We start from the raw sequence: 10,104 nt of genomic DNA, 5'->3' as shown, positions 1-10,104 counted from the left end.
ACTCATGATATTGTTATCTGTCCAGAATTATAGAAGTTTGGTTGACAAATGTTAGTGGCTTTCTTTAAAGAATGTAATGTACTTTATAAAGATGTTTTTTTAATTTCTGTTTGCTCTATTTCTTATTTGACAATACATTTTTCTTCTACTGGGACGTTTTTTCACTTTGACCAATGTATAAAAGTAGCGTGTTATAAATAGAAGCTGGCAAATAGCTTAATCGTACATGTTGTCATTAGCATACATCTTGAGGTCTACCTTTGAGCTCTAATTTAGTCGTTCATAATCTTTGATGACTTTCTTAGTCAGATAATTAATGGTGGTCAAATTTGAAGGTGTGAAAGTGACCTGTAACCCTTAAATTTTTAAAATTTCAATTTAAATTTGGGGTCTTCGTCAAATTTGTGTTATTAATTGTTATGAGTGAGTAAAGTATGAAATTTGCTAGCTTGTAGTATTAGGCTGTTATAGTTAGTAGAAAATACACAACAACAAAGCAAAAATTGGGTAACCAAATATCTTAGCAGTAAGACATATATGAACACATATCTACAAACATTATTAAACCTGACAAACAATCCACTTTTTTTGTGAAAATATTTTAACTGACAACATTATGCAAATTGCTTACTTGTACAGCCAAGCCACGACCCCTATAAGCTGGACGACCACCGAAAAGAGGAAGTGGCAAACTCTGATTATCCAAATTTGCTCACTACAAATTACCAAAGTCGCAAGTTAATAAATCTAAAATACAAAGTAATTGTTCTGTTAAAATCTTTAAACCGGCAACATTATACAACCTCCTTACCTGTACATCACCCAAAACACGAAGCTACAAACGCTTACAAGGTGCAAACTGTGATTACCAAAGGCTGCTTCTTACAAATGAGTAAAACCACAAGTTAATAATCAACCAAACCAACGTGCAAAAACCCTTAAAAAAACAAAACAAAACAAATACAACACAAAAGAACAATTTCAGTTACATTAGCTAGGAAGGGCAAACACCCATGTCCAAATACGATTGGACCTCTGAATATCCTTTTCTTCTCGCAAAAGTAAATGACCAATACAAGCGAATGTCTAAAAACCCTCTTCCTCTCTAAACAAACCAAGTGCAATCACAAAGGCGAAGAGAGAAAACCCAACTACAGATAACGCATCGAATGCAGGATATCGAACTGCAATATGACAACCACTAAAACTTGCAGACGAAAATCCTAAGAGATGAAGCGGCAAACGGAGGAAACCTAATTGCAGATAAAGCAGCAAATGCAAGAAAACCAACTATAGATACCACAGAACAACGAATGCAGGAAATCACACTGCAGATTACACAAATAGTAAAAGTTGCAAACGCTTACTAAAACCCTAAAATATGCGAAGCACAGACCGAAATGAAAACCAAAGCGTCAAATGCAAGAAAGCCAATTGGAGATAGACCAATGAATGTAGGAAATCACACTATAGATTACACAAACAGTAAAAGTTGCAGACACTTACTAAAACCCTAAAATATGCAAAGCACAGACTGAAATGAAAACCAAACAAACCAAAGGCCATCACTTACTGTTCGTCACTTCTAAGAGATGCGTGCAAGGGACACACGTCACCATCTTTAGCAAACAACGAACACTCCACGTACTGTTTGCTGGGACAAACCATCGCTCACCAGAAATCACCGACTAAAAGCCTACCATTCGCCACTTCGCCGAGATGCATGCAAGGGACACATGACATCATCTCCACCTAACACAAAAACGCCAAGCACCGTTTGCCGAGAAAAACGACCGGTCACCGGAAATCGTCAATGGCCAAATTGTCTTACACTTCGACAGGGAAAAGCCCCCACTAAAAACCTATCGACTTAATAAACAATGCATCCAAAAGTAAATATAAAACAAATAAAAAAAATTGGAATCCACACAATTCTCCGTGGATTGAGTCCCTTAAAAATTATTATATAAGAAAATGTTAATTCCCTAAAAGCGTTTATTTTGTCCAAAACAGAAGGGATTAAAAGGACACTAGACGGCACAAAACCCTAATTTAGTGCCAAAGTCCACAAAACCCTAAACCCTAAATCCTCAAAATTAAACCCCCAAAAAAACGAATAAGAAAATAAACCTTGATGATTCTCATGTCATGATCGGCACCGGAATCAACTCAGCCAGGCTTTGTATATCTTAGTTCTGTAATAGAGCTTTCTTCTGTATATTCGTGCAAAGAAGTTGTTTTGCAGAGCCCTTTTTTAAGTTTCACAGAGAAGAAAAAATGAGACCACCAAGAGGTGGAGGGGGCTTCAGGGGAGGAGGCAGAGGCTTTGGTGGCGGTCGCTTTGGTGGCGGACGCGGTGGAGGTGGAGGTGGAAGAGGTGGTTTTGGAGGATACCGTGACGAAGGCCCTCCTTCTGAAGTTGTTGGTAAGTAATATAAACACTTTTCCTTAAAAAAAAACCCTTTCTTTGGCATCCGACATCTTGACAATTTTCCATAGTAGTTTCGTGTAATCAGATTTTTCTTGTTCGCGATTGTAGTTTAGAAAGAACAATGCCAATAGTTTACGCATCAGATATCTCATTTAATCTTGAGGGACTTGCATACCCAAGGTGAGAGTAATTTTTCTGTCCGGGATGCAATTTGGAGTACGTGTTAACGCTAGAGTACTCCAAGCAGCGTTGAACAATGCCAAAACTGCATATACCATACTTGCATATCGAAGGTGAGTTTAATCATTTCATGGCTGGGACGTAACTTTAAGTATGTGTTAGTGCCAAAGTACTTTAAGCAATGCTGAGCAATGCCAATACTGTACACCATATTTTTCAGTTAGACGTGAGTTTCTCGCATGCTCATGATAAGTATAAAAAATCTATGACCATGACAGAACTTGAAGCGAGTGTTTTTCCCAAAGTATATGAGCTCTAAAGACCTTTCAGAAGGACGCTAGATGTCTTCACAGTTACTCTATACTGCAAGGTTTTGAGCTAAAGCAGTAATGCGGAAGAAAAACCAGCTTTTGTGCAGTTCAAATTACGTCTTTGAGATTTATGTCCCAATCGTAGAAACAAGAGTATGCTAGTTGTGGCATGGTTTGGTTGAAACCTGAAATATTTGGGTAATCTGAATGTCCGCGCTGAAGCTTGGAACTGATTTTTAATTTTTAATGAATTTTAATGTAATTATGTATTTGCAAATATATAGTTTTGATATGACAATGTATTTGCAGATATATAGACTACGTAACTTTTTTTATCTGTAAGTTGAGGGTGTCAACGGACCCTTAACCTAAAACATAGGCATTAGCTAGACAACCAACAAACCATGCCCTCATCAGCTAGACTATGGTTATTGTTATTCCAAAAATCTTTACAAATTCAAAATTACAAACTGTTGACTTTCTCACCTTATCTCCAGGGTAATTATGGGCCCTACCCGGCTTTACCTTAACTAAGTTGCCATTTAATAGATGCCATGAGTTTTCTTCCATGCCGTAGGAAATAATATTTGATGTGGAGGTAAGCAGTAGACATACAGACCAACAAGATTGTCATGATTAATTTTTTGTATAGCACCAGTTGTGCTCAAGAATAATATGTTAATTGTGAATAGACAGTTTCAAGGTGGTGCATACTTGCTGTACTTAAAAACATGTTATAAGATGTTCTGTCGACATCAGGTGTAATGAAAGTTTCTGAGAAGGCTCTTTAATTCATTCTATGCTATAATATGTATAAATGGTCATGTACTTGTGCGTGATAACTGAAATTGGGTCCTGAACAGTTGCAGTTGGTTCATTTGTTAAGTTTTTGCAGGCTCTTTTGATCTCTAATAGCTGTTATGATCGTATACAATCAATTTTAGGGACCACCTATAATATAGATGATAGCTTTTTTGATAATAACTATTGCTAGTGTCAGTCTATAAGTATTATTAAATTTAGATATGCTTCATGGACTTTAATGAAATCTCAGTGTATTGCTCTTAAGTCTCTATCTTGTCGCATGTAGTTTCATTTTGCGATTATTGTTAGGAACATAGATATGCATATATGTCCAGTGATTTTCCTTCATTTCTAAACATACTTTCCCTGAGTCTGAAACTTTCAAATCTTTGCCTGTCACTAAGGCAGCCTCGATACTAACTCTCAAATTTTTCCCAATAAAAAATGTTATTTTTATAAAAAACCATTGGCCGTTGGTTTTGATTGGTTTGCCCTGATTTCTGCCAGTTTTTCTGAGTGTGATTGCTGTTTTTTGGCTTTGATTTTTCACACTAGTTTTGTTTTTCTTCCTCTAGTTGTGGTGGGAAAAGTTATTTTGACTTATGGAGTGCAGTTGTGGTGTGATTTTGTTTTGTCTATGCCCTAGGGTTTGCAGTGACTTTTTTTTGTTCTTTTTTTTTCCAGATTACTGTTGTGTGAGTGAATAGGTGTTTTTATTTGAAGATTGCTGCATCTCGCATTTGTTTGCTGCTGTGACTTGTCAGTAGATTTTTTATTTTTGTAAATTTGGTTGCTATATAATTCTCCTTGTGAAATACCTTTATTTATCTTTTTAATCATTGATAGAAAATCTAACAGGCGAAAATACCAGTTTCCAAAGTATGTCAGCTCAAAGAATGGTTGTATATCTCATTTGGAGCTTTGAACAGATAAAATTAGAAAATGTTTATAAAACTCAGAAAATACATAACGATGATTTTTGTCCAATTAGATAGACATGAATATTTTCTGCTTCTTATTTTATCTGGGCAACTTGAACAATCTCTAAGATGAACATATTCTACTTGCTCAAAGATGTATTATGCTCTTCTAATTAGTGAGTAATAGGGTGAAAGCTAATTTTGCTTAGAGCTTTTCTTGAATTTGGAGGGACGCAAAAGAATGAAACCACTAAATTGTATTTCCTGTTGGAAATTTTCATACAGCTCCACCACATCGTCTAGTAATGTACTGGATAGAAAGAACTTTTACACTTAATACATTGTTTTCTGTTTAATATCCAGTACATTACTAGACAATTTTCATACAGCTCCACCAAATGTCTAGGAAAAGCCTGAAATAGTTGGGTGGTTTTAAGTATTTCACTTAGTACATTGTTCAGTGTTTAATATCACTGGGGGCATGTGTTGCGGATCTCTGTGATCTCTGGTCTTTGAAAGGCCAACTTGTATAATAATTTTTAGGTTTCCAGTTTGAACAGATAGAATTTCATTTAATAGATGTTCAAGGTTATTGATAGGTGCTGGAATAGCATTAAAGTCATTATTAGAGTGTTTTAAAGCTTTCAAAATGAGTGTGTATACTCGTAAAAATGCAGGTCTCCCAAATTGAGAGTAATCCGTAACATAATCACAAAAGCAGTATTTCTATACCAGTGAAACCTTCAGGATTGTGACGTGAATCAGGCAAAATTAACTGCAAATAACTAAATACTTCATATTGCTCGTAAGTCAGGTGCAAAACTTCAAGGTTGTTGCAGTGCCAATTTACAAGTATAAAGTCGTTTTGTAACACCAAATGGCTCTAGGTAGGAGGAACTTTAGCACATCAATGAACTGATTGACACATAAGACATAGCACGCTTGAAAATGCTTTGAGTCATCTTGTTTCCTTGCAATGGTAGGGTAACCACCTACAGGAAGCTTATGTCAGAGGGATTCTTTCTCATATGTTTTTGGTCTGATAATGGTCAAATACCAATACTTGTAATGTCACCTATATTATTCAGGATAATTCATAACAAATTCGTTTTAATCCAGTCGAAGCATTGCAATCCTGATACATGGAAGGCAAGACTGAATGTGATAATCCTGTGTAATACTATTTTTTGGATTTCATTTAATAGGGAATATCTTTGACTTCTAACATAGCCTTATCTTCAATGTTACAGTTACCATTCTCATATGTACCAACATTACAATGCTCTCCCATTAGATATCAAGCTTTCCCTGAAACATTATTGGACACAAATGCCCGGAAATTAGCTTGATTCTATGATTGTCACTTTCTGGACATTAACTATTATTTATCATTTTTAGCCATTTGGTTGTGTTTAATACTCTTTTACAGTTTTAACTCTTTTATGTGTCTAAAAATATAAGACATTTGTTTCTGGTATTTATTTGTGCAGAGGTTGCATCATTTGTCCATGCTTGTGAAGGAGATGCAATAACCAAGCTCACCAATGAGAAAGTTCCTTACTTCAACGCTCCGATTTTCCTGCAGAATAAAACTCAAGTAGGAAAAGTTGATGAAATTTTTGGTCCCATCAATGAAGCTGTAAGACAAGATCTCAGTTTTTTATAGTTTGTTATAGAACCTTAATATATGTAATGCTTGATTAATAACTGTATGATTTCCTTTTTCAGCTATATAGAAGCTCTTAATGAGGTTGTGTTGATTGTGTTGTCCATGCAGTATTTCTCTGTAAAGATGATGGAAGGTATAATTGCTACCTCGTATACTCCCGGAGACAAGTTTTTTATTGATCCAGCAAAGCTGCTACCTTTGCAGAGGTTTCTTCCTCAACCAAAGTAAGCATATTCTGAGCCTTCTCTTGTAAACATTTCAAGAAGTTGTGAATGCTTAGATTAACTTATTTTGTTGATCAATGTTTAGTCTGTGTATCAATTTTTTTGAATGGTAGGGGATGCTTTTGACACATTTTTCATCCAATTTTTTGAGCTAGAAAAGATAACTATTTAGTTGGCTTGCTTCATTCTTGCCTATACATGTTTTGTTCTCTAATGAATCTTCTTGCTGCCAAATAAAGAGAAATGATCACATGTTTTATTGTTGAACTAAATTAGGATTTTAAAGCAAAAACAACCTTTGAAACAATTTTAGCTCTCTTGTTCATCTAAGGTATAAAATTATGGTGTGTGTTTGGGTTATGCTCTGGCAGTGAGAAGTCACAGAATGGAGGCAGGGGTGGTGGCCGTGGAGGACGTGGAGGTATGCAATTGTGGAGGATTTTTTTTCTTGTTGGCATTCTTGTAGTATGCTTTCCTCATTTTGTGCTGAAAAAGTAGTATATTTTCCTAATTTTGTGCTGGAAAAGTAATATTTATCCAACAGATAGGTTGCATTGATATCCTTTTATGTCTGGATTAAGCATGGTATCAATTCATGGTGCATCAATTTGAGAGTGAATGCTTACAAGGAGATATTTGTGTATGGACACAAAGCATGTTATGATTTGTTTTTAATATATCTATTTGTTTCCTGCTAAACCAGGAAGAGGTGGCCCACGAGGTGGTGGTCGTGGTGGTGGGTTTCGTGGAAGAGGTGGACCTGGGGGAGGAAGAGGTGGTCCACGAGGTGGTGGTCGTGGTGGGGGTGGATTTAGGGGCAGAGGAAGATATTGATGGTAATTTTGTGGATTTAGGGGCAGAGGAAGATATTGATGGTTATTTCTCTATGCGGTGGTTGATTTCTTGTGACAGCAGTGTAATCTAACTGATGTTTTTCCTTTGAAAATCTTATCACTGCTGCAATATTGCCTTTACCTTAATGATGGCAAAGGCACCCCTGATGATAGAAGTAGTTCAGACTTGACGACGATTCTGATCTTTTAATTTTATGGGTATGTGTTTACCTGTGGTATAAACATTTAGATATTGATGCAGATTGCAAATCTGTTGATATGTATCAATGCAAACAATAATGGAATTTTATGGTACAGATATTATTTGTGTTTAATCTATACCAATCAAGAAGATATCTGTATCCTTTCCATTTACTAAAGATGTTAACAATGTAAATATTCAAACTTGGTTCCAAGTAGTAGTCAGATTGTCAGTTTATTCATGCATCTAGGATCAAACATATCAAGATCGCTAATGTTACTTGATGCATAAATTATTTAACAAATTAATAATAGTGAAATGATAAATTAGAAGATGAATTTTTCTGTCAAGGATTGTAGTTAATAATTCTTTTTGTGATTGATAGATAATAAATGCAGCAAACTGTATGTATATTTGTTGTTAGTGTTAGCATATTTGCATTTAATGGCCACCTAAAGCACTAACAAGAGGCAAGCTACCTTATTTTGTCCAGTTCAAAGTCAGGGTTTTGCCAGCATATTTTATTTGGCTTCTAAACTCATCATGCGGACTCACAAACTAAGAATTGATTCAATGTGCTCAACAATATATTGGAATGAAGTGGTATACCATGGAATTTGCAGGTATACTGCTATATGCACGGTCCATTTCAGGTGTCTGTCGAGTTTAAACTCAAACGTCAGGCATGCTGCAGATATATAATTTTTTTTCTTTTTAAGGCATAAATTATCTGCTTTATCTTGGAAGATGTCAAGGTGTGCTGTGCTTATATCTGAGGTAGATTCAGACCACATGCTTATGTTGGAAACACTATATTGTATCTGTTTTAGAAACTTTGATTAGATTTACACCTCAGTGAGTGTTGGAGACCCAATAACAAGCTTGTTATGGAATGGACCAATTTCTAGGTATGTAAATGGTGGGTTTGTCAATGAAGCATTTGTTTTTTCTTTTCCACTATTAGAAAGTGGCGGATTGGATCACCAAAATGAACTTACCATTGATAGTGATCTGGATGCTTTGTGCAGACAAAATGAACTTACCATTGATAGTGATCTGGATGCTTTGTGCAGACATACCATCTCTTAAATAGAGGGTCCAGTTCCACAATACATATATGTGGTGCTATATCGATGAGACATGATGTTCAGTTGCTAAAATCCAGCTATATGGAATCCTATGATTGCAGTTTATATGAACAATATTTAAATGCTCGAGAGGAATTCAAAGTGTTATGTACAATTTTATTGGCAAGTTTTGAATCTTATCGATGTTGTGCATTTTAAAATTTTCTCTTGGACCATGTATTTAATCTAGTATTCTTGCACAGGTGTAAACTGAAATTTATCTAATACTCTTTCTGAATGTATTCGAGTTATAAGTATTGTAGAGGGCAGAATGACACAATTAGATTCCGTTCCATTAGGGTGCAAGTTGCATTGCTAAAAAGAGTAGCAATCCCTATAATCTCTATTCAAATCACAAGAGGACTGATACTGACATCATGCTTAAGACATTTCACAAGATTTTTAGACAACGCTTTTGTTTCATAGTGTACGATTGTATATTAGATCAAGTAGGACTACAATTCACACATTCAAACTTTAAATACCATCACACTGCCAATAACTTACCTTTGTGTACTCTGTGTTTGCTTGATAAGCATTTGGATCTTTGCTGTGACGAGTTGATTGTCACTGGCCGTTACTACAAATTGAATGTGTGAATTTTAGTCCCACTGGACCTAATATGCAATTGTATTTGGAAACGTTAATATGGGAAGATAAAAATCAAATTTTAACTCTCCCTTAAACGAAGTTCTAACCTTTTTAAGGAAAACTTGAAACCGTTACGTGAGAGATGATAAACTAGCAGATGTTCAGCTTTATTTTTTATGGAATTCTATTTTGGAATGTATCCAATTTATAAGTACAGAGAGTAGAATTACAGAACTGGAATCTGTTTCATAAGAGGATTTAAATGGCATTGTTAACAAAGTGGCGATCCCAATGATAAATCATGAGAGCGCTGTTACTATGTTTTATAAAAAAGCACTTGGATTTGTTATAGTGAATTCGATTGTCATTGGCCATAAAAGGCTATTGGATATGCAATAGTATTCTAATAATCTTTTTTAATTTCTACAAAATCTAGGAAATGATTTTTTTGGAATGTAAATATCAAGGGTACAAGGGGATGCATCCCACCCCTTTGAAGTGTCTCCCTGTCGACCCCCCCTAACCCTTGATTTTGCTAGGAAACATCTTGGAAATGCATGAGAAATGACATGGAAACACAGGTGATGACCTGTCATTCTGGGTCAGCCACGGATGTCACTGCTGTTCCTTGATTGTATTGGAGATAACCGGACGTCCTCTTTTATTAAAAATGATTTTTTTTTCCTTCTTTATTTTACATGTTTTTGGGATTTCCAGGGAAGAATTTTGGTTTTATATCTGCGTAACATTCAAATTTGCAAAACAGAGGCAGAAAGGATAGCATATCTTTTAGCATAATCCTTCTAGCCTCT

The 10,104-nt window shown here is 35.5% G+C and overlaps 1 protein-coding gene across 2 annotated transcripts; it reads left to right on the top strand.

The window, feature by feature from the left end:
* The first annotated feature begins 2,030 nt into the window (after nt 1-2,030).
* On the top strand, nt 2,031-7,707 carry LOC131070703 (putative H/ACA ribonucleoprotein complex subunit 1-like protein 1). 2 transcript variants are annotated; one of them, XM_059214099.1, is made up of 6 exons: nt 2,031-2,425; nt 6,137-6,285; nt 6,424-6,539; nt 6,911-6,960; nt 7,243-7,377; nt 7,417-7,707. In XM_059214099.1, the coding sequence occupies exons 1-5, from the start codon at nt 2,278-2,280 to the stop codon at nt 7,371-7,373; spliced, it is 594 nt and encodes a 197-aa protein (XP_059070082.1). In that variant the 5' UTR covers nt 2,031-2,277; the 3' UTR covers nt 7,374-7,377; nt 7,417-7,707. The 2 variants fall into 2 exon arrangements, with proteins under 2 accessions (XP_059070082.1, XP_057862291.1); XM_058006308.2 differs by having other exon boundaries at nt 7,243-7,707.
* Nucleotides 7,708-10,104: the final 2,397 nt, after the last annotated feature.

Source organism: Cryptomeria japonica, chromosome 11, assembly GCF_030272615.1.
Source record: "Cryptomeria japonica chromosome 11, Sugi_1.0, whole genome shotgun sequence".
Lineage (NCBI taxonomy): Eukaryota > Viridiplantae > Streptophyta > Pinopsida > Cupressales > Cupressaceae > Cryptomeria > Cryptomeria japonica.
This window is presented reverse-complemented; position numbering and strand designations above follow the sequence as displayed.

Coding starts and splice junctions, on each gene's coding strand:
- LOC131070703 (XM_059214099.1), top strand. CDS start 2,278: ATGAGACCACCAAGAGGTGGAGGGGGCTTCAGGGGAGGAGGCAGAGGC. Junction 2,426..6,136: donor CCCTCCTTCTGAAGTTGTTG/GTAAGTAATATA, acceptor TTATTTGTGCAG/AGGTTGCATCATTTGTCCAT. Junction 6,961..7,242: donor TGGCCGTGGAGGACGTGGAG/GTATGCAATTGT, acceptor CTGCTAAACCAG/GAAGAGGTGGCCCACGAGGT.